Source organism: Xyrauchen texanus, chromosome 11 (assembly GCF_025860055.1).
Source record: "Xyrauchen texanus isolate HMW12.3.18 chromosome 11, RBS_HiC_50CHRs, whole genome shotgun sequence".
In the NCBI taxonomy this organism is placed as follows: Eukaryota; Metazoa; Chordata; class Actinopteri; order Cypriniformes; family Catostomidae; genus Xyrauchen; species Xyrauchen texanus.
Window position 1 is genome coordinate 47600449 of NC_068286.1, and position 23480 is coordinate 47623928.

Here is a 23480-nt window from a genome sequence, read left to right on the forward strand (position 1 = left end):
GGGTCTCCTCCGCCCCTGGCAGCAGTTCTCCCGCTCCAGGCGGTCGGCAGCGAGCCCCTCCCCACTCTCGGTCGGCGGTCTCAAACCCCGCCGCGTTTAAGCAGCCGGTTGGTGACTCCTGCGCCCCTGGCAGTGGCTCTGACCGCTCCAGGCGGTCAGTTAGGAGCCCCTTCTCCCCTCACGGTCGGCGGCCATTGTCCTCTTCAAGGCAGCTGGGCTCCTCGTCCCCCAGCAGTTGGCCGCGGCTGCTTCGTTGAGGTGGACGGTAGTGGCGAGAACGCTACTACGGCGTATCCCTCCTCCTTCCTGGATTTTGGCACCAGTGTAAAGAAGTCAATGGAAAGGAGGAGGCGAGAACCGGCTTTTCAACATAAATAATATTTTAATAATAAACTGAAGCACACAAACATAAACACACACATGACGGACATGTCCGTAAAGATCTCTCTCTCCCGCATGATCCTCTGCAGTCGACCTTTGTCCCTCTTGGAGGCTTAATTAGCCTAATACGGGACCGGGTGTGCCCCGCCCTCCGCCCTGCCACAATTATCTATATCCTTGCTCCAGTCTTCTCCGGAAGCTTCACCTCACCTCGCTCCTTGCCTCCTCTGCCAAAACAAGCATGGCAGGATTTCCCTTTTGTGTGACTCTTTTGAGTGGCTTCTACAAAAATAGAAGTGAATGCAAGCCTTGAGGCTGTACAACTAAACTTCACCATTGTCAAGTTTTCTTTCCGTTATTTCTTGAAAAAGAGATATCTCATAATGCTGGTCATAAGGGAGTCATAGCCTAGTGGTTAGCATACCTCCACACATTTAACCTTTATGCAGGTAACTATTCCTGTAGTAGCTTACCTACTGTCATTTTAATAATTCACACCTGTTTGGTTTGACAATAGTAACACAATCTGATCCTTCTTCTATTTCTCTTTGAAGCGGGCAGAAGAATGGATGCATTCACTCACTCATTCTTTATCTCCATCAGAAACACACTGTTGTTCAGCTCATAATACCAGATTAACCAGATTTCCCCAGCATGAAGGGTGAGTTGTACATTCACATCACTCTATGGGAAATTTCGGAAAACTTTTTTTAACACAGATAGACAGCCGACACCACATGCACGTGAGTCCGCATTAACATAGCTCGACCAGTTCCTGGTTTAAGGATTTTGAGCAATATTTTCAGTGCATAATCTGTTTCATTTAATAAATAAAACAGATTTTTAAAAATGTAATAAATAGCGTATCTATTTGAACAACAATCATGTGATTCACCGTGGACAGTTTTCCATGACATTTCATATGGTTCACATGTTTTGTCTTTGTGCTGATATATACACCAGCGTTGTCGTAATGCTTTGTAAATGTTGACACAATTCGGAAAATTTACAGCCCTGTCGAACTTTGTCATGCCCTTCAAATTTAAGTCATCAGACCCTCCTTCTTGTTTAATATTAACTCTGTCTGCACCCATTTGTCTGATCTGAAACAATGTATTTCCAGCTGTAGAGGGATTTAAAAGTTGCTTAGACACATCTGACAAAAAAAACTCTTAGCAGCTATATTTCAAGGCCGGCTGTTTTTTGTGGATAGATATTTTGTGTGGTTTATGTATTGGCTTTTATTTTATTTACTTATTTTTTTAAATTTATGTGACCAGAGTGACATTTAGACAGACAGACAGACAGACAGATAGATAGACAGACAGACAGACAGACAGACAGATAGACAGACAGATAGACAGACAGATAGACAGACAGACAGACAGATGGACAGACAGACAGATAGACAGACAGACAGATAGACAGACAGATAGACAGAAAGTCAGATAGACAGACAGATAGATAGACAGATAGACAGACAGACAGATAGATAGACAGACAGACAGATAGACAGACAGATAGATAGACAGATGGACAGACAGACATATAGACAGACAGATAGACAGACAGAAAGTCAGATAGACAGACAGATAGATAGACAGATAGACAGACAGACAGACAGATAGATAGACAGACAGACAGATAGACAGACAGATAGATAGACAGATGGACAGACAGACATATAGACAGACAGATAGACAGACAGATAGACAGACAGATAGACAGACAGACAGACAGACAGACATCCTGTGTAGTCATCATATTCCACATGTCCAACAGTCATGCAAATGCTACCTTATCACATTTATGTTTCATGGCTGCTTCAACCGCTTTTAGGGAGACCAGACCAAACGAGAGTCCTTCATCTCTTCCTAAAAACTCACCTTTTTTCTGTCCCTTGGCTTGGAAGTGAAGAGAGGTGTGGCTTCTGCTCTCCTGAGGCAGGTAAGGCCGGAAACAGAAGAGGGGGAGGGTTTACCTGCATGAGTTAGTGTACACAGCAATAGAAGCAGTACTGCACCTGTTCCTCTTCCCAGACTCTCCTTCTCTTTCTGTCCCGTTCACTTCTACTTCAGAGAGCCAAATAAGAGGGCGCCGTGAGGGGGCATCATGGATCCCAACCAGGCCAGTGGGAATGACAGAGAGAATGAAAAGGGGGAAAGAAAAGAGAAGGATAAAGGAATTAAAAGGAGAAACAGACTTTTCATAAGGTACCTTGAAAGGAGGAAGACAGATACTATTGTGGATGATGACGCTTCTAAAGGTGACATCAACATCGGGACCTTGGTGAGAAGGACCCAATCTGACAAGACAGAATATAGTGCTAAACTTAAAGGTAATTCTCCACAGGCTGGTGACACTATTCTTTTTAGCAGCTAATTTGCATAAAGTTGGCTTCTCTTAAAGTGGTTAAACTTCAGATATTTGTGTTGTAAACCCTTGATAACCTTACAAAAGCAGCGGTTATGCTAGGGGCCACATTTTTGACCTGTTATTCCGTAGAGCAGCAGATTAGCACAGAATTAGTCTTCCAATTCCGCATCTCAAATTCCAGTAGATATTTATATGGATTGGAGGGAAAAAGAGGGCATGTGTGTGCACTGGTGCTTAGCACCTGTTGCGTTGTTATGTTACAGAGAGAGCGATCTATTCCCTCTGGACTGATGTCACATATGCAAACTGAACCTTAGCCACAATGCTGAACCTGGTTTTAGAAGAGTCGTAAACAAGCTCATTCACAGTGCCTGTGTTGTTTACTGTATCAGGAAGTTACTAATCTACGAATCTTTTAAAGTTGAGTTTGTTTACTCCGCACTGCCCTCTTTTTGCATTGCATTGCATTTTTTCAGGCTCAAAGAGTAAGAAAAAATGCATTTATATAATTCTTATCTTATAAGAAAAGTTTTTCATGCATTCATTTTCATGTGAAAGTCATGTCACGTCTCTATAACTGTGATGACATATCAATGTCATCATAACTTGAGTAATCAGCTGTTTAGAAAAACTCGTTTTGCTACCTCTACTGAACAGGGAATGAAGCATGTCGGGTCACAGCTATGAAGATAATCTTGTCACACAAGCTTCTGTAGTTTTCAGACAATGGTACATAAAGAAACAAAATATGTCATTCATGATTATCACAATGTATTGAATGCCACTAAACTCACACACCAGCACATTTGTTTTGGCCTAGAAATGTCAGCACTTTTTCTTTCCGATTGCATGTAAAGAAGCATCAGCAATCAGACTTTAGATTTGTTTGCATATCCTGTATATGACCATTTTACCTGAGACATATTAGTTCTTCAATGAACTATTCATTATCAAGTCATGAATATCTGCATATGGTTCCGGCAAAGTGACATGGCCCATTTACTTTTACTCATTTAGCGGACGCTTTTATCCAGAGTGAATACTGCAAAAGCGATTCATCCCAAGGAGGCAATAATATAATATAATATAATATAATATAATATAATATAATATAATATAATATAATATAATATAATATAATATAATATAATATAATATAATATAATATAATATAATAATATAGGGGTCTGGGTATCTCCGCGAGTATTGACGCTGACTATCACATCTGGAGTCGTGAGTTTGAATCCAGGGCGTGCTGAGTGACTCCAGCCAGGTCTCCTTAGCAACCAAATTGGCCCGGTTGCTAGGGAGGGTAGAGTCACGTGGGGTAACCTCCTCGTGGTCGCTATAATGTGGTTCTCGCTCTTGGTGGGGCGTGTGCGGAGTTACTCCAGCCAGGTATCCTTGGCAACCAAATTGGCCTGGTTGCTAGGGAGGGTAGAGTCACATGGGGTAACCTTCTCGTTGTCACTATAATGTGGTTCTCGCTCTCGGTGGAGCGTGTGGTGAGTGAGTCCAGCCAGGTCTCCTTGGCAACCAAATTGGCCCGGTTGCTAGGGAGGGTAGAGTCACGTGGGGTAACCTTCTCGTTGTCACTATAATGTGGTTCTCGCTCTTGGTGGGGCGTGTGCGGAGTTACTCCAGCCAGGTATCCTTGGCAACCAAATTGGCCCGGTTGCTAGGGAGGGTAGAGTCACATGGGGTAACCTTCTCGTTGTCACTATAATGTGGTTCTCGCTCTCGGTGGAGCGTGTGGTGAGTGAGTCCAGCCAGGTCTCCTTGGCAACCAAATTGGCCCGGTTGCTAGGGAGGGTAGAGTCACGTGGGGTAACCTTCTCGTTGTCGCTATAATGTGGTTCTCACTCTCGGTGAGGCGTGTGCAGAGTTACCTCAGCCAGGTCTCCTTGGCAACCAAATTGGCCCGGTTGCTAGGGAGGGTAGAGTCACGTGGGGTAACCTCCTCGTGGTCACTATAATGTGGTTCTCACTCTCGGTGAGGCGTGTGCAGAGTTACTCCAGCCAGGTCTCCTTAGCAACCAAATTGGCCCGGTTGCTAGGGAGGGTAGAGTCACATGGGGTAACCTCCTCGTGGTCACTATAATGTGGTTCTCGCTCTCGGTGGGGCGTGTGGCGAGTTGTGTGTGGATGCCGCAGAGAATAGTGTGAAGCCTACACACGCGCTACGTTTCCATGGTAACGCGCTCAACAAGTCGCGTGATAAGATGCTCGGATTGACGGCGAGTCACTACGCCACCACGAGGACTTATTTTTCATAGACTTAAGATTTTGTAAACTGTTGTGTACAAAATATAGACTATGGAGAATACCCACAATGCCTTGTGCTTGAATTATTTAATTATGTTTTCTTAGTCGGGGGGCTTTAAGTTAATTCTAAGTTCAGTGAGCTTAATTACACAAGATTCAGAGACACTATTAAAGGGAACGAGTTTCATTAAATCCTCAATCCATTAAATACTAGAACGTATCAGGGTTTGAAGTGTTTAAAATGGAATGTCATTGTCAGCCAGTTGGATGCGGTCATCATGTGACAACAACGACAGTATTTGCAATCATATGTAAAGACCTCACAGAGGAAACGTTGATCCCTGAACACTCTGTGCAATGAAACAATACTTTGATTAAACTAAATAATACTGTGTTATTAAATGAGCAAGAAGCACTTAGAAAGTATTAGAAGCACTGGTTAGATTACATGAAATAAACGTGTAAGTAATCTCACATTTCTGACAGTGTCACGTCTGTCCCAGAAGAAAAATATGTTCAGTGCAAACACACATGATCACATGAGACATGAGCTCTTACACTTGCAGGACAGGTTTCGTGTGTGTGTGTGTGTGTGTGTGTGTGTGTGTGAGTAGAGAGAGAGAGAGAGAGAGAGAGAGATTGGAACATATTTGTTTATTTTGTGTTATTAAATTAAACCAAGCGGAGAAGGGATAAGGTGAAAGTCTTGGTCTTTGAATGCATGACAGGCTAATAATTATTGATCCAATACAAAAGCACGTGATCTAAATCACCATTCAATGAAGGCCTGTCACTGATCTCACAGCGCATCTCTAAGCTCGAGTTCAGCCGTGTCATGTTTTTCTGCAGAAATGTGATCTGTTCTGTGTGCCGCAGGTTTCCTTTAGACAGCCTTCAATGAAAAGTTGCTTGAAAGGCTTTTTTGTGTCTCTTCCCCGCTAGAGCAGAAACCGAGTCCGGATGCAGGTTCACCAGAGAATCCTTTATTACGGATTGGAAGATTTTCAGACTGATTCATTTGAGCTTAGAGTCGTGAATAATGTGTCTCATGTTTCTACTTAAGACATCTGTTGTCATCCTGTGGGAATGAGATGATGGAAACACTCTCCTCCCAAACCCCTCCATTGTCACAAACTCTTCGTCTAAGACCTCAAATCATATCTGTGCACTGTGCAATAGATAACATGATACATATTAAACCTTAATTGCAAAATGTAAAACTGGATCTGGAAGTGCAAAGTAATTTCCTTTTTAGAGCTGCAGCTATGTCTGTGTGCCGGCAGCTTATATAGAGGACATTGACAAGCATTTTCAGCATTACATCACTGTGCCAGAGAGTAATACGACACCTGACTCCACCTTTGCCGATAGCCTCTCTCTCTCTCTCTCTCTCTCTCTATAAGGAGGAAGTGGTACATGGAGGTAATCGGGAAACAAAGAATCATTTCACTTCCCAGAGCACTCAGACTGCAAGGCAGACATAAATCAGTTTTATTGTCTGTTTATTTAGTTATTCATTTCCATTGATCCTATTTTGAAGGCATAATTCATCATTAGAACAATGCAGCTGAAAAGATTATTGTTGTTAACTGCATGTACTGTAGCTGTTTACTTGTGCACCTGTCAATCTAGGACATTTTTCCAGGTCAATCCAAGAGCAATTGGCTTATATTTTAAAGATTGTGCCAAATGGGGCTCTGAGTATCTCAGCGAGTATTGACGCTGACTATCACACCTGGAGTCGCGAGTTTGAATCCAGGGTGTGCTGAGTGACTCCAGCCAGGTCTCCTTAGCAACCATATTGGCCCGGTTGCTAGGGAGGGTACAGTCACATGGGGTAACCTCCTCGTGGTCGCTATAATGTGGTTCTCGCTCTCGGTGGGGCGTGTGGTAAGTGACTCCAGTCAGGTCTCCTTAGCAACCATATTGGCCCGGTTGCTAGGGAGGGTAGAGTCACATGGGGTAACCTCCTCGTGGTCACTATAATGTGGTTCTCGCTCTCGGTGGGGTATATGGTGAGTTGTGCATGGATGCGGCGGAGAATAGCGTGAAGCCTCCACACGCGCTACGTCTCCATGGTAACGCGCTCAACAAGTCACGTGATAAGATGCGCGGGTTGACGGTCTCAGACGTGGAGGCAACTGGGATTCGTCCTTAGAGCGCATTGGGAATTGGGCATTCCAAATTGGGGACATATTTAATGAGCTGGAATATACAGTGTGGTGTGATGGTGGCATAGTGGGCTAAAGCACTGAACTGGTAATCAGAAGGTTGCTGGTTCGATCCCCACAGCCACCACCATTGTGTCCTTGAGTAAGACACTTATCTCCAGGTTGCTCCAGGGGGATTGTCCCTGTAATAAATGCACTGTAAGTCACTTTGGATAAAAGCGTCTGCCAAATGCATAAATGTAAATGTAAGTATGTGTTTGCATCTTTACTCATGAACCTGAATTGTATAATTCATCTCTCTATTTCTGTTTTTCTGACCTCAGAGAAAATGTCCCCCCATGATCTCTCATCACCAACCTCTCCAGCCATGGATCCAGAGGAGATCCGCCACCGGAGGATGATAAAACGGTCAAAGGTCATCGAGGAGCTGGTTAGGACAGAGGGAGATTATCAGAAGGACTTGGAGCTCTGCATAAGGGAGGTTCTGCTTCCTCTAAGAGCAGCTCAGGCATGTGCACAATCCCACAACCCAACAACACAAGAGAAGTGTCCTCTCAAAAATGCACATGGACATTTAAGTGCAACCTAAAACTGCCACAAGTCTCCTGTTGTTAAACAAGCTGATGTGGAGCTCAGCCAGAACAAATCATCTTTAATTTTAACCTTATTTAATTAGCACTTTATTTGTTAACATTAGTCAATGCATTAGGTATCATGAACAAACAATGAGCAATATATTTTTTACATTTGCATTTTGATTTTTAATGGGGTCTGATGGGTTTGTCAAAGGTGGTGGATGTGGATCGACTGTTCACCAACATTGAGTCTGTGCATGATGTCTCTGCTGAGCTGCTCCACAGGCTACAAGAAGCCATAGCTGACCCTGACCCTGAAAAACAACATATAGGTAATTCTCTAGAAGAATGAGCCATTGATCCGTGGGCGGCTGTGTCTCAGGTGGTTGAGCGGGTCGGTCACTAATCGCAGGGTTGGTGGTTTGATTCCTTTCCCACATGACTCCACATGCCGAAGTGTCCTTGGGCAAGACACTGAACCCCAAGTTACTCCCAATGGCAGACTAGCACCTAGCATGGCAGCTCTGCTGCCATTGGTGTGTGTGTGTGTGTGTGTGTGTGTGTGTGTGTGTGTGTGTGTGTGTGTGTGTGTGTGACTGAACCTAGCACGAGCCAATAGCATTAGAGTGTGGTCTGTGAAGGGGCACATCATTGGTTTGAATTAGCGTGAAGCCTCCACACGAGCTACGTCTCCATGGTAACGCGCTCAACAAGTCACGTGATAAGATGCGCGGGTTGACGGTCTCAGACGCGGAGGCAACTGAGATTCGTCCTTAGAGCTCGTTGGGAATTGGGCATTCCAAATTGGGGACATATTTAATGAGCTGGAATATACAGTGTGGTGTGATGGTGGCGTAGTGGGCTAAAGCACTGAACTGGTACTCAGAAGGTTGCTGGTTCTATCCCCACAGTCACCACCATTGTGTCCTTGAGTAAGACACTTAACTCCAGGTTGCTCCGGGGGGATTGACCCACTGAATGACGAGTCGATGCGGTTCAGGAAACAGACAGTACACACAAAAGTTACCAAGGGTTTTCCTGTTCTTCAAGAATGCACAACTCTAGAGTAAATAATCGATGTCCTTGTAACAGGTAAGGTTGTGCAAGGAGGCGGCGGGAACCGGCTAAACATGCAGCCGTGTGCATGTCTCTCTCTCTCTCTCAAACTGGCGCCCCCAGCTCGTCTTTATCTCCCTCCCGGCTGATTAACCCGATTCAGGGCCGGCCACGTGTCCTCAAGACCTGACCCAGCCCTCCTCCTCGCCACAGTCCTTTGAAAATGATTTGGGTGGAATTTAATGGAAAATATACGAGTTGCACTCCGTGGCAGCGGCGGTGTGCGTACCTTCATTGCCCACCGGTATACCATCCGCCAGACGCATCCTGTGTGAGACTCATTTAATAGTGTCATTATGGGCTGAGACCCCCTAAGATTGAAATCCAAGAATCACCCCTGAATAAAGCTATTTGAAAAAGATATATATATCTCATCAACAAGTAGCTCAGCCAGTAGAGCGAAACACACTGAGAGACATAGAACGAAATGCAGAGTAGCCTCTGATGGTCAGGCGGCGTGAAATGAATTAAATGATCAAAAACAAAACAATCGTCACGATGAGTGTAATGCTAACATCCTGCTTTAACACGTGACAATTATACAAACTATATTTAATTTGTATTTTTTTCATAGGAGAAGTGTTCATCCAAGTCAAAGCAGTTGTGGAGGAGGTATACAAAATTTACTGCTATCATCACGATGAGGCTAATGCTTTACTCAAGTCTTACGAGGGACAAGAGGACATTCAGATGCATTTTAGGAGATGTATATCAGCACTCAAGTAATGATGCTTTGATCTCTCGGATATGAAAGTAACATTTAAGCTATTGGCCGTGAAGTTCATATGAGTGATTTCGTTGTTTCTCCCCTTACAGGCAAATATATGACCTGGAGTGAGTATGCATTTTCTGAATCACGTGTCATAGCCATAACACAAACACATGTAGATGTATATAAATATTACTAGATTACATTTTGGACTATGTACTGGACATGTGGTAACTCTTGATACTTTAACGCAAATACTAATTGATTTATACACACCTTATTTTTTCATAATATTTTTCCTTATGTTATTTTGTAGAGGGAAGCCTAATTTGCTTGACATGGGCTCTCTGATCATTAAACCAGTACAACGCGTCATGAAATACCCGCTGCTATTGGCTGAGCTGTGGAATGCCACGCCCACTAATCACCCTGACAACAGGCCCTTACAGGAAGCTCTGACCACTGTAAAGATCATAAACATCAACATTAATGAGTTTAAGAGGAGGAAAGACATTGGTGAGGATTCAAGTACTGTACTATCAGTAACTTACTGAGATTATTGCTATATTACTCAACTATACATACGTTAATACAGGGGTGCACACACTTTTTTGTGTGATGATCTACTTTTAAATGACCAACTCAATAAGATCTACCAAGTAAAAAAAACACAGTTTCATTTAAAATAAGAAAATGCTTGTTGGGACTACTGTATGTATCCCTACATGGAATTCATCTTCTAATTAATACAAAAACATATAATAATGTTCAATGTTGATATTATTCAGTTTTAAAACTAAACCCAAAACACCTACAGCACAATAGATTACAATAGCCAGGGCATTTACCTTATTCTGATGATGAGTCAATATTGACCAGGCGAGGTTTTGTTTATTCAGTTGCCATGACAACTAGGTTTGCGCATACGCGCCTTCTAAGGACTTCTTAAAGGGGTCATGACATGAGAAACCAAATTTGCCTTGATCTTTTGGTATATAAGAGGTCTTTGTATCATTAAAACGTCCTGCAAGTTTAATATTTTAAGACGTCCTCCCCATTCTAAACGAATCATTTAATCAAGCTCAAAATACAGCTCGTTCTGGATTCATGGTTAGAAGTGACGTGACGGTTAGAAGTGACGTACCAGCGTTTGCATATGACCGCCTCCAGCACAAGATAACTACGCTTTAAGCGCAAGACAACTACGCTCATTTCAGTATCGCCGTCGCCTCACAAGTGTTCAGTCGATGGACAGCGAGCTCTGACAGAGACTACTTGTGCACAGGAAAATTACGATGCCACACAGATGTGCTGTTCCTGGCTGTGGTCAAACAAAACCTCTGAATAAGCTGCCGAAAGATCCAGACGTCAGGGAAAAATGGATGCAGTTTATTTTTTGCGGACGTCCCAGTCACGGCAGTGTTAACTTAAGCGTTTGTTCTGTACATTTTAAGGATGACTGTTTTGAGAACAAATCTCAATATGATGCTGGCTTTGCCAGAAAACTGTTGCTCAAAGATAAGTCCGTGCCGACTATTCTGGGAACAACGACGACGCTAAACTGTAAGTAATCTATTTTAAACTTTAAACTACTTTTTAAAGCGCAATTTCATTCATTATGAATAATCACAGTGTTTTTACTTAGTTTACTTGCATATTGTTCTGGCTGGGGGCGTCAATAATTGATACATAGGCACTGACGTTAGCCAATCATAACAGTGGGCGTTAACACTGAAGTCTTAAATGGAAAACGCCCCCAAAACAGACTGTTTGAATCAGAGGATGAGAAACAGGGTGGGAAAAGGTCATAAATCACTAGATTTTAAAAGTTTTTCTTAAAAAAAAATATATTAATACTATAATTGCACCTAAGGGAACATAATAATACAATAAAAAAACCCATGTCATGACCCCTTTAAAAAGAGCGCGAAATTGCGATACTACTGCCCTGATTAGGCAAAACTGTCCTAACTGTAACTGTAATCTGGGCAGTAGTATCGCAAAAGTAGTATCAAGTGCAAGTCAGACAGAAACTAAAAGAAGTAAAGACATTATATTTATTTTGTATTAAAATTTAACAAAAGTACATTTAAATTTTGTGCGATCGACTGGTAGATCGTGATCGACGTATTGGGCACCCCTGCGTTAATACATGTATGTATTTATGTGTATATGTATTTAAAAAGCATTACAGCGTAGTGCGTTGGCTCTCCAATAGTCCTGGCGTAGTTTATCAAATATCTTTAGTGTATATACAATTAAACTCAGTTTCGCTGTTGTTAAGTTCATCATATTTTCCTTGTTTTTTCCCTTGGGAGGATACAAGTATATGAAACTTGTGTCGTTTCAGTGCTGAAGTATAAGAGGAGCGATGATGAAACCTCACTGATGGGCAAACTCAACAAGTTCAGCATTCACTCTATCCGGAAGAAATCCGACCGCCTGACGAGCTATTTCAAGATCCTTACTGGCGTCGAGCCGCAGGTACTATCATGAAACTTTCCATTTACTCAAGCCTCCGTGAAGTCAGTGTCAAAGCCAGTGTGTTATTGTGCTTCTGTCTGGTCCGCAGGTGAGAGACGAGGCGTTTGACAAGGAGGAAAAACTGTTCCGTAGTCTTGAGAAAGCTGTGAGACAGCTGGTGAAAAACATTAGCTGTTACCTGCTCTACGCTCAGGTATAAAGACAATGCAATGTTTAAAAGTGTAACACGGTAATCTCTGGGTATTTTTACATTTAGATCGGTACATTTGAGAGCTGGTTCCAACAGAAACAACGGTAAAGCAAATAAACAATTTCCCACTAGCTCACATCTTACGTGTTGTTGTCCATATTCCTCTTTAAATTGTAGGAGATGATATCCATTGCCGTGCAGAATGCACAGGACCTAGAAGCTATTATGAAGGATCCAGACAAAATAGACACAAATGGCTATCAGCAAAAGAGGAATGGCAATGACCCGTACAAACAATTTGTAAGTACTGTAAGGAAAACAAAATAAGGAAAAAATAAAATAATTTCCTTTTCAGTGGTAATTCGTGAATGTTCATAGCTCGAATGCATATTGTAGACCTTCCTCTCTGCTTATGACTGAAAGTCAAGTCATTTTTATTTGTATAGCGCTTTTTACAAAGCAGCTTTACAGAAAATCATGCATTAACAGAAATGAAGGGCCGGAACTGGATCTGGCCGGCTCTGGTGACCTCGGGACATGAATTCCGAAGATGAGACGGGGAAAAAATGGATTAATATTAGCGTAGGTGCCGTAGAATATCAGAAGTGGTTCTGGCAGACCTAACTAAAGCAGCATAACTATGAGTTGAAGGATAAATTATATATTTATATATTATATATTTATATATTTATGCATTTGGCAGACGCTTTTATCCAAAGTGACTTACAGTGCACTTATTACAGGGACAATCCTCCCGGAGCAACCTGGAGTTAAGTGTCTTACTCAAGGACACAATGGTGGTGACTGTGTGGATCAAACCAGCAACCTCCTGATTACCCGTTATGTGCTTTAGTCCACTACACCACCACCACTCCAAATTAGATGTATGTCTGGCTAAATAGATGAGTCTTTAGTCTAGACTTAAATTGAGAGAGTGTGTCTGAGTCCTGAACGGTGCTAGGGAGACTATTCCATAGTTTAGGAACCAATCTTCCTCCTTTTGTGGATTCTGATATTCTAGGAACTATTAACAACCTAGAATTTTGTGATCGTAATGAACGTGATGGAATATAGTGTGGTAGAAGGTCACTTAAGTACTGCGGAGACCATTCAAAGCTTTGTATGTAGTTACAGAATATTATAATTAATACAGAATTTAACAGGTAACAATGTAACGATGATAAAATGGGGCTAATATGATCATATTTCTTGGTTCTCATCAGCACTCTGGCTGATACATTTTGAACTAATTGAAGTTTATTTATTGATCTTGCTGGACATCCTCCCAGTAATGCATTACAATAATCTAGTCTTGAGGTCATGAACGCATGAAGTAGTTTTTCGGCATCAGCAACAGAGAGCATGTGCCGTAATTTAGCAATATTTCTGAGGTGGAAGAATGCTGTTCTACAAACATTGGTAATGTGATTGTCAAAGGACAGATTGATATCAAATATAACACCCAAGTTCTTCGCTGTTGAAGATGATGTAACAGAACATCCATCAAGAGTCACATTATATTTTAGCTGCTTATTTTTAGAGGTTTTTGGTTCAATAATTAGAATCTCTGTTTTGTCGAAATTGAGTAGAAGGAAATTTCTGGCCATCCAATCTTTTATTTAATTGATACACTCTGCTAATTTGGAGAATTGTGAAATCTCATCAGGTTTTGAAGAAATATAAAGTTGTTTATCGTCGGCATAGCAGTGGAAATTATTCCATGATTCCTGATAATATCTCCCAGGGGAAGCATATACAAGGAGAAAAGCAGAGGCCCTAAAACTGATCCCTGTGGCACTCCATACTTAACTTTTGTTTGATTTGACAATTCCTCTTTACAAATACAAAGTGGTAGCGGTCTGCTAAATAGGACCTAAACCATGCTAATGCAACTCCACAAATTCCAACATAATTCTCCAGCCTATTCAAGAGAATGTCGTGATCTATCTTGTCGAATGTAGCACTAAGATCTAAAAGCACTAGAAGAGAAATGCAGCCGCGATCAGATGATAAGAGCAAGTCATTTGTGACTCTGATGAGGCCTAAAAATGATGAAAGAACAGAGCACAATATGAGCTCAGAGTCCTCACCAGAATTCCCAACACTCAAAATGTCTATTAAATGTTTGTATTCGCTAGAAAAGGCTATAAATAAATTTTTTAACGCTTTTGCTTGTCAGCCTAGTCCTTCTCAATGTCCGCTTTACCACATCCTGCTTAAACATTTCCGTGTCTTCTGTTCTTCAGAAAGATCGTATAGAACATCTGGTTTTGGCTCCTCTATCCGCCCTGCTGGGGATGTTTACATCACCACAGAAGCTGATACAGAAGCGCTACGATAAACTGCTGGACTATTGCAGCCAGCTGGATTCCCGATCCTCTAAAGAGGAGCAGGGCCTGGTCCAAAAAGATTACCAGGCCCTTAATGCCCAACTGCTTGAAGAGCTGCGATTTTTCAACCAAGCCGTCAGGAAGATCCTCACCAACTGCTTAATCTTTATAGTGAAATTAATAAGAGAGCTGATGGATGGAGCCCGACCACCTGTTCACCAGTTACCGGTGAGTTAAAGCAGGCAACAACAACAAAAAGAAGTAAAGCAATTTTATAAATGACAATCACATGTGAAATTCTTTCCAAAACAACTGACAGAGCACTTGATTCAGGTACAATCCCACTAGAGAAAACCCAGAGATAAATGTCTCGCTCAAGGGTAACATTGTGATTTTAGAACTTCTCAAGTTACGGCCAAATCTGCAACATTTGTGTCATTTAAAACCATTAGTCTATTGTCTCCTGAACAAAAGCGTCTTCATGTATACAATATGATTACCCAGAGAAACTGAAACAGGATATTAGTTAGTTTCACCATTTAGACTTTCTGTAATACAATACAGCCATAACTATAATGCAAATACAGATAAAGTTGTCACAAATGGAGCAGTTGTCATGTTTAATGTCCTGTTATAACCATTGCAATGGTTTTTGCTTCTAGGTTCCTTTGTCAAACTTTAATGAAGTGCAAAACTCCATCATGGAGGAGTTGAGTAACCTAGCGTTTGTCAAGGAAAACTCCCAAAAACTGATGGAACGCAAAGTGAGTTTTGAGAAACGGGACAAGAAAATGGTAAGATTTTAAATGATGAAATGTGGCTTACATATAATGCCATTAACGTCCCAGTGGATAGAATGCATTGAACAAACCCTTGACAAATCTCACAGCCCCCAGAGATCCCCAGACAGACAGAGGAGCACAGAGTCCGGCTGTTGGAAGAGTATGCAGTGGACCGGCTATATCAGCTCAAGCGCAACTGCAATGCCTGTCAGGAACAAGACATCAGCCTACTGGAGGGGGAGCTGGTGGCCCGGTTGGAAGACAGAGACCCCACGGGCAGCAACAGCCGCTGGCTAGTAGACACTGGAAGTAAGTCTGTTTGAGTCTATGTATGTAGTGTTCAAAAACTATTAACCAGTTTCTCATTAGAGAAAAAAATCTCTATTTTTCCAGACAAATTCAAGAGCTAAAATGAACTTACTTCAATGATTTGCTCAAATATTTTTATAGCTTAATCAGTCTCTGTTGCTCCCAAGGAGCTCTAAAATTCCTGGAGAGAGCTTTCTATTAGCATCCCTCTTCATAGCGCAGGGTTCCCTGGAAGTACGTGATCTGGAGATCTTTGCTCTTGGGCGCTCAGTTCTGGGATTGGGTGTCATGTGACCAATCACTTGTCAATGGAAACAGATAGAGGGAAATATAAGTCCATTTCACGTTTTTAAGAGCCCTTCAAAAACAATGTCACTGAAAAAAACATGTATTATAATGTAATGAAATAACTGCGGTTTCTTGGGAAAAACGGTATTTTGTCATAAAACAGCTACTTTTAAATTGCCGTCAATGGGGAATCATGCTTTTTGCCATCAAAGTGTGCATTATCCACCAGCAGGTGCTGACCCCCTGGGTTGCTGCCGAAATGATTTTGTAGGTCAGTGTATAATTCTGCTGTTGGCCTAGTGTTCATGTATCTGCTTCTACACTTCAAAATATAACTTTTATTTGAATAGGCTATACCAAATTTGCATCTGTACATCAGTGGATGTATATTAGCTCCGGGAACACATCTATTATTATTGATTTCTCTAGAAGTGTTGCACTGAATAGGTGTAGAGTGGACCGTGCAACACTGATAGCTTCAACGACTACTCATTAAAAAAACAATAACAGCACTGGATTGCAACTCATTATAACACGCTAAATGACTCCTGCGTGTCAATTGGAGATATCTCTTCTGTGCATTCAGCACATCCCTAACGTAAGACATTTCCCATTTTCAAGATAAGTAGGGTGAGCATACGTCTGCTTTTTCAGACCGTCTGCCTGAGATTTATATAACTGTCTAAAAATGTCCAGGATTTGGCTTTGTCTTCATTTTGGTGTGCTCTCTGCAGTTTGGACTATCGTGCATTCTGTGTATTTAAACTGTGTATTTTTTTTTTTAAACTTCACGTGTCCTTATGTGATTATTCTGGCTGTGGCGTGCTGTGGAGCAGATCACACACAATAGGCCGCGTTGCCATTCAAAGTTTATTCTTTTGCAAATTTGAACACGTTCGAAGAATACACACTATGACTGCTGTGTGATACTCTTTTAGGCGCATGTGCCAATGGAGACGAAACTTGCATCAGGCATACTGTACGCGGAGCGATCAGCATATGGTTTACTCACCCCTGTGTTGTTATAACCCCGTTTGACTTTGTATTTTTTCTCCCGAATTTGTAATGCCCAGTCCCCAATGCGCCTCAATGGTGGCGTAGTGACTCGCCTCAATCCGGGGGGCGGAGGACAAATCTCAGTTGCCTCCACGTCTGAGACCGTCAATCCACGCATCTTATCACGTGACTTGTTGAGCGTTACCGTGGAGACATAGCGCATGTGGAGGCTTCACGCTATTCTCCGCGGCATCCACGCACAACTCACCACACGCCCCACCGAGAGCGAGAACCACATCATAGCGACCACGAGTAGGTTACCCCATGTGACTCTACCCTCCCTAGCAACCGGGCCAATTTGGTTGCTAAGGAGACCTGACTGGAGTCACTCAGCATGCCCTGGATTCAAACTCGCGACTCCAGGTGTGATAGTCAGCATCAATACTCGCTGAGATACCCAGACCCCAGCACCACCATATTTTAATTTTATATGATCAATCACGTTGACCTGAGAAGTGTCTAGTTACAGGGCGGCTGTGGCTCAGGTGGTAGCGCGGGTCGGCCGCTAATCGCAGGGTTGGCGGTTTGATTCCTGTCCCACATGACTCCACATGCCGAAGTGTCCTTGGGCAAGACACTGAACCCCAAGTTGCTCCAATGGTAGGTTAGTGCCTTGCATGGGAGCTCTGTCGTTATTGGTGTGTGTAATGGGTGAATGAGAACCACGAGGAGGTTACCCCATGTGACTCTACCCTCCCTAGCAACCGGTCTGATTTGGTTGTTAAGGAGACCTGACTGGAGTCACTCAGCACACATTGAATTCAAACTCGCGACTCCAGGTGTTATAGTCACCGTCAATACTCGCTGAGATACACAGGACCCACATTCTTTCTTTTTCTGAACACAAAGGGAGAAATTGTGTAAATATTTTGTGCTCAGCGATGTCATACAGTGTCCGTTTATGGTGATCACCTGTTCACGCTTGATAAAAGATGCAAAAGTATAATTCAGAAGTCTAATAAATTATTGTATTTGACTCGTGCCTTGTTCTGAAAGCATATGATAAGGTTTGGTGAGAAACAAACCGAAATCTAACCGATCATTGCTGCCTTGTGCACATTCATGAGAGTGCATGAGAGCAGCAGCTTTGCCTCCGCTGGCGAGATGGGGCGGTCAAGTGAAAACTTGTTTTGTTTATTTATCACCACAGCGATAGTAACAACAGAACACAACACAGCTGCACACAAACCAGAGAACAGAACTTACTAAACATCTTTAAAGATTTTTAAGTTGGAGAATAATGCATTTCTATGCCCAGCCTGATTTGTTTGTACAGGTGATTTGGAGGTTTTGTTCACTGAAAGTAAACTGGAAGACCTGGAGAGAAAGGCACCATGTCCCATCGTCTCCAATCTGAACCGGTGTATATGTGTGACAGACCTGAAGAGCGCGAGACCTCAGCAAATCATTTGGTTGGTGTGACACCCTCGTCGTTTTAAACCAGCTAGTGAGATGCTGGCTTCAATATACTGTGATTAGAAAGAATTTGGACCTGTGCCAGTTTGCAGCGGACGGGGATACGTGGCGATTTACATAGAAAAGATGCTGTTTATTGCGTGTCGTTTGGTGTCTGGTTTGGACACGTGTGACTGTAGCTGCCTTCAGCCTCTTCCATCTGTCTATGTTTGATATCTGAGCCCTTCGTTTAAAATTAAAAAGGCTGGGCATAGAAATGCATCAAATCTTCGACTTCAAACTCTTCAGACATGTTTTAAGTTCTGTTCTCTGTTTTGTGTGTAGCTGTGTTGTGTTCTGCTTTTACTATCGCTGTGGCGATAAATAAAAAATACAAGTTTTAACTTGACCGCCCCATCTTGCGAGGCAGCTTAACTGCTGCTCTCGTGCACTCTCATGAATGTGCACAAGGCAGCAATGGTCGGTTAGATTTCGGTTTGTTTCACACCAAAGCTCATCTTATGTCTTCAGAAGGTACGAGTGGTGGCATAGTGGGCTAAAGCACATAACTGGTAATCAGGAGGTTGCTGGTTCGACCCCCACAGTCACCACCATTGTGTCCTTGAGTAAGACACTTAACTCTAGGCTGCTCTGGGGGGATTGTCCCTGTAATAAGTGCATACAATAATTTATTAGGCTTCTGAATTATACTTTTGTTTTCTTTTGAAGCTTGAAGAGGTGGTCACCATAAACTGCCATTGTATGACATCACTGAGCACAACATTTATTCACAATTTCTCCCTTTGTTTTAGGAAAAATAAAGAAAGTCATATGTGGATATAATAACATAGGGGTGAGTAAACAATGACTGAATTGTTATTTTGAGGTGAACTAATGCTTTAAGAGTGGCAGAGCGTGCACACTTTCAAAGCTCTCTCTCTCTCTGTCTGTCTGTCTCTCGCCCGGCCTATGTGTGTGCGCGAGCCTCACGCTTGATGTGCATTGTGATGTCAATGTTTTCAGTTAAATTATATTGAGAAAACATCAAATATGCTACATAATCAGGGAAATTTAAACTAATACGATGGATAGAAATAGAGCATGATGGAAATTGTACAACTCAGTCCATCAGATATGTGTCACACATCCTCTGAATGTGAGCTATAAAGCTGGCACTAATGAGGCTTTCATAATGTGGTGAAAACTATATCATAACTCAAGCATCATAACTGTGACTGGTGGAAATGTTTGATTCTTATCGGAGGTGGCACTCCATAACCTTACAGCAGAGAGTAATTAAATCCCATAAGGACTCTTTCAAGTCTTTAAACTAGCCTCTCATTAACTCCACAGAGACAGTTGCTTCACAACCGGCCACTGTTCTGTTTGTTACCAAGTATGTCAGGTGACTGAAAGCCTGCATCACCTACTGTCGGCAGTGCATGTCAGTGGGGGTAAATTATATGGTTTGGGACTATTTTTCACATCATGCCGTTGTGTGTGTGTGTTTAGGTACGCAGGGCTATGTGTACGCCTCATTTCTGAAACCTTACAACCCCCAGCGAGAGGTGACTGAGAGGCCAGATGACTTTGACAACCTGAGTCTGTTCGTGTCGGGCAGCAGGAGCAGCAGTACCCGCAGCTTCAGTCCGTACTGCACCTCTGACAGCATGTCCCCTCTGTCTGAACCACAGGACGAGCAGGACACCGCAGAGGAACAGCACGTAAGACACATCAAGTGTGTGTGTGTGAGAGAGTGTGTGTGTGTGAGAGAGTGTGAATGTGAGTGTGTGTGTATGGGTGAGTGTGTGAATGTGTGAGAGAGATTGTGAAAGTGTGTGTGAATGTGTGAGAGAGAGTGAGTGTGTGAGAGAGAGTGAGCGTGTGAGAGAGTGAGCGTGTGAGAGAGTGCGAATGTGTGAGTGTGTGTGTATGGGTGAGTGTGTGAATGTGTGAGAGTGTGAAAGTGTGTGTGAATGTGTGAGAGAGAGTGAGTGTGTGAGAGAGTGTGTGTGTGTGAGTCAGTGTGTGAGTGAGTGAGTGTGTGTGTGTGAATGTGTGAGAGAGTGAGTGAGTGTGTGTGTGAGAGAGTGAGTGTGTGTGAATGTGTGAGAGTGAGTGTGTGTGTGAGAGAGTGAGTCAGTGTGTGAGAGAGTGAGTGTGTGTGAATGTGTGAGAGAGAGTGAGTGTGTGTGAATGTGTGAGAGTGAGTGAGTGTGTGTGAATGTGTGAGAGAGTGAGTGTGTGTATGTGTGAGTGAGTGAGTGTGTGTGAATACGTGAGAGAGTGAGAGTGAGTGTGTGAATGTGTGAGAGAGTGAGTGTGTGTGTGTGTGTGAGAGAGTGAGTGTGTGTGAGAGAGAGTGTGTGAGTGAGTGAGAGAGTGTGTGAGTGAGAGAGTGTGAGAGAGAGAGTGTGTGTGTGAGAGAGTGAGTGTGTGAATGTGTGAGAGAGAGAGAGTGTGTGAGAGAGAGAGAGTGTGTGAGTGAGTGAGAGAGTGTGTGAGAGTGAGTGTGTGTGAGAGAGTGAGTGAGTGTGAATGTGTGAGCGAGAGAGTGAGTGTGTGAGTGAGTGTGTGAGTGAGTGAATGTGTGTGTGAATGTGTGAGAGAGAGTGAGTGTGTGTGAGTCAGTGTGTGAGTGAGTGAATGTGTGTGTGAATGTGTGAGAGAGAGAGAGTGAGTGTGTGTGAGTCAGTGTGTGAGTGAGTGAATGTGTGTGTGAATGTGTGAGAGAGTGAGTCATTGTGTGAGAGTGAGTGTGTGTGTGTGTGAGAGTGTGTGAGAGAGAGTGAGTGTGTGAGAGAGAGAGTGTGTGTGTGTGTGTGTGTGTAGTACACTAGCCTTATTTATTTCTATATGATTTAAAGGTGTCCTGTATTCAGAGATGGACTAAGACCAAAAATAAGTCCAGGACCTTTACTAGTCCATCACTAGCCCCCTGCAGATCACTATTCCCTCATTACAGCATCACAAATATTATACATGTTCGTTTATTTTGCCCCTTGGCATGACTCAACCTGCCGCTGTCCTTGGACTGGATCACATCTCTGATCATTTTCAGTATGTCCACACAGTATAGTCTGAATTATAGTCAGATTCTATGGCCCTATGATAGATGTGTTCTTATCATTTCAGTTCATACAAGACATAATAAAATATAATGTAATGTAAGTATATTAGTTTTACTTTCGTCCCATTTTTTTGTTGCCTATAGAGCAACTTAAGTGTAAAACTAACTGGCTCCAACCCAACTCCCCTACATAAAACTATCAAAAAATCAAGTTTTTGTCAGTGATTTGAACAGGCAAGTGTAGGTTGTGAATGGGACTTTAGAGCAGCGGTTTTCAAACTGGGATCCGGGGACCCTCAGGGGGCGCTAGGGGGATCCACGAAAAATTTCAGAGAAATCAATTGTAAAAAAAAAATTATATTACAGAATAATCGCTGATTTCTAAAGACTGATTAAATGCGTTTACATTTTTATAATATAATATAATACATTTTAACAATAAAAAAGAATAACAAATATCTATATTGTTTTGTGAACTTGTAATGTAATTAAATGTTAAACACCTTCCAGAAATGTCTTTTTCTGTTGGCTTTAGTACAATGACAAAATAGTCAATTATTTAATTTTGGATATATGTTGTCTTTATAATATGACACTTACTTTTTTCCTCGCATTAAAGGGACAGTGCACCCAAATATAGAAACCCTCTCATGCTATTCTAGACGTGTGTGACTTTCTTTCTTCTGCAGAACACAAATGAAGATTTTTAGAAGAATATTTCAGCTCTGTAGGTTCATACAATGCAAGTGAATGGTGACCAGAACTTTGAAGCTCCAAAACGCACATAAATGCAGCATAAAAGTAATCCATAAGACTCCAGTGGTTTAATCCATGTCTTCTGAAGTAATATGATAGACGTGAATGAGAAACAAATCAAAGTTTAAGTCCTTATTTACTATAAATCTCCACTTTCACTTTCACATTCTTCTTGTGTTTTTTGGTGATCCACATTCTTTGTGCATATCGCCACCTACTGGGTAGGGAGTAGAATGTATAGTTTGAAAACGACTTAAATATTGATCCGTTTCTCACCCACACCTATCATATCACTTCTGAAGACATGGATTAAACCACTGGAGTCTGTAATTTGTAATCACTAAAACTAAATCTGTTATTGAATTATTTATGCTAATTGATCGCGACTACCTGGAGTACTTGAGAGGATTTAATGTCAAGCATTAAAGACAACAGAATTCCAAATGGAATGCAACATGAGTGAAACGAAATATAATTGTATATCGTGTAGTACAGAGGGAGGGAGGTACTTAAATCAGGATTTGAGGATAGTGAGGGGGTGACACGGTTTAGGCTATATTATTGGTTGAGTTTATTTTGAATGCTCACTGTCCTGTGGATGGATACACAGCACCACCTATCGGTCATGTCCTGGATAGACTGTGCGGTCATGTGACATCATAATGTATCTTGTAGTTTAAACTAGTTACTAATTGTCTTTGTTTTTTCCGTAGTTCTACGCAGTTTATGCATTCCAGGCACGCTGTGACCAAGAGCTGACGCTTCAAGAGTACCAGCCTGTTCGTATCCTGGAGTTTTCAGATCTGAGTGGTAATAAAGACTGGTGGTTAGCTGAAGCCAATGGACAAAAAGGCTACATTCCAGCAAACTATCTGGGAAAAATGTCCTACGCCTAAAACAAATTCATTTCTATGTCTCTTTTAATACTTCCACCTCTGTGAAGTATGAGTTAATCCCTTAATGAAGGCCAATCCTGCACAAATTACTTTTGCACTACATATTACGCTACCAACAGTGTTTGCTTGATGAATTATAATAATTGTTATCGTGACCTTGTTGTTAATCAGAGAAAACGTATTTTGTGAATGCAGATAGGAATCAAACTATTGTATATAGAAATATTAATATATATATATATATATATATATATAAAAGCCTATTCAAATAAATTAATAAAATATTGAAAATGAGTTTCGTCCATTTGTTTGTGCACCATTTTTTAAGCAT

At 42.0% G+C, this 23480-nt stretch overlaps 1 protein-coding gene across 4 annotated transcripts; it reads left to right on the forward strand.

Moving 5' to 3' along the window:
- The first annotated feature begins 1508 nt into the window (after window positions 1-1508).
- On the forward strand, window positions 1509-23448 carry arhgef38 (Rho guanine nucleotide exchange factor (GEF) 38). 4 transcript variants are annotated; one of them, XM_052137286.1, is made up of 15 exons: window positions 1509-2328; window positions 2460-2719; window positions 7517-7701; window positions 7983-8100; window positions 9459-9606; window positions 9701-9718; window positions 9910-10109; window positions 11944-12077; window positions 12166-12270; window positions 12445-12567; window positions 14514-14825; window positions 15260-15391; window positions 15487-15688; window positions 19940-20151; window positions 22967-23448. In XM_052137286.1, exons 2-15 carry the CDS (start codon window positions 2494-2496, stop codon window positions 23147-23149), a joined length of 2298 nt encoding a protein of 765 aa, XP_051993246.1. In that variant the 5' UTR covers window positions 1509-2328; window positions 2460-2493; the 3' UTR covers window positions 23150-23448. The 4 variants fall into 4 exon arrangements, with proteins under 4 accessions (XP_051993246.1, XP_051993245.1, XP_051993247.1 ...); XM_052137285.1 differs by having other exon boundaries at window positions 1510-2328; window positions 2421-2719; XM_052137284.1 differs by lacking the exon at window positions 1509-2328 and having other exon boundaries at window positions 2385-2719.
- Window positions 23449-23480: the final 32 nt, after the last annotated feature.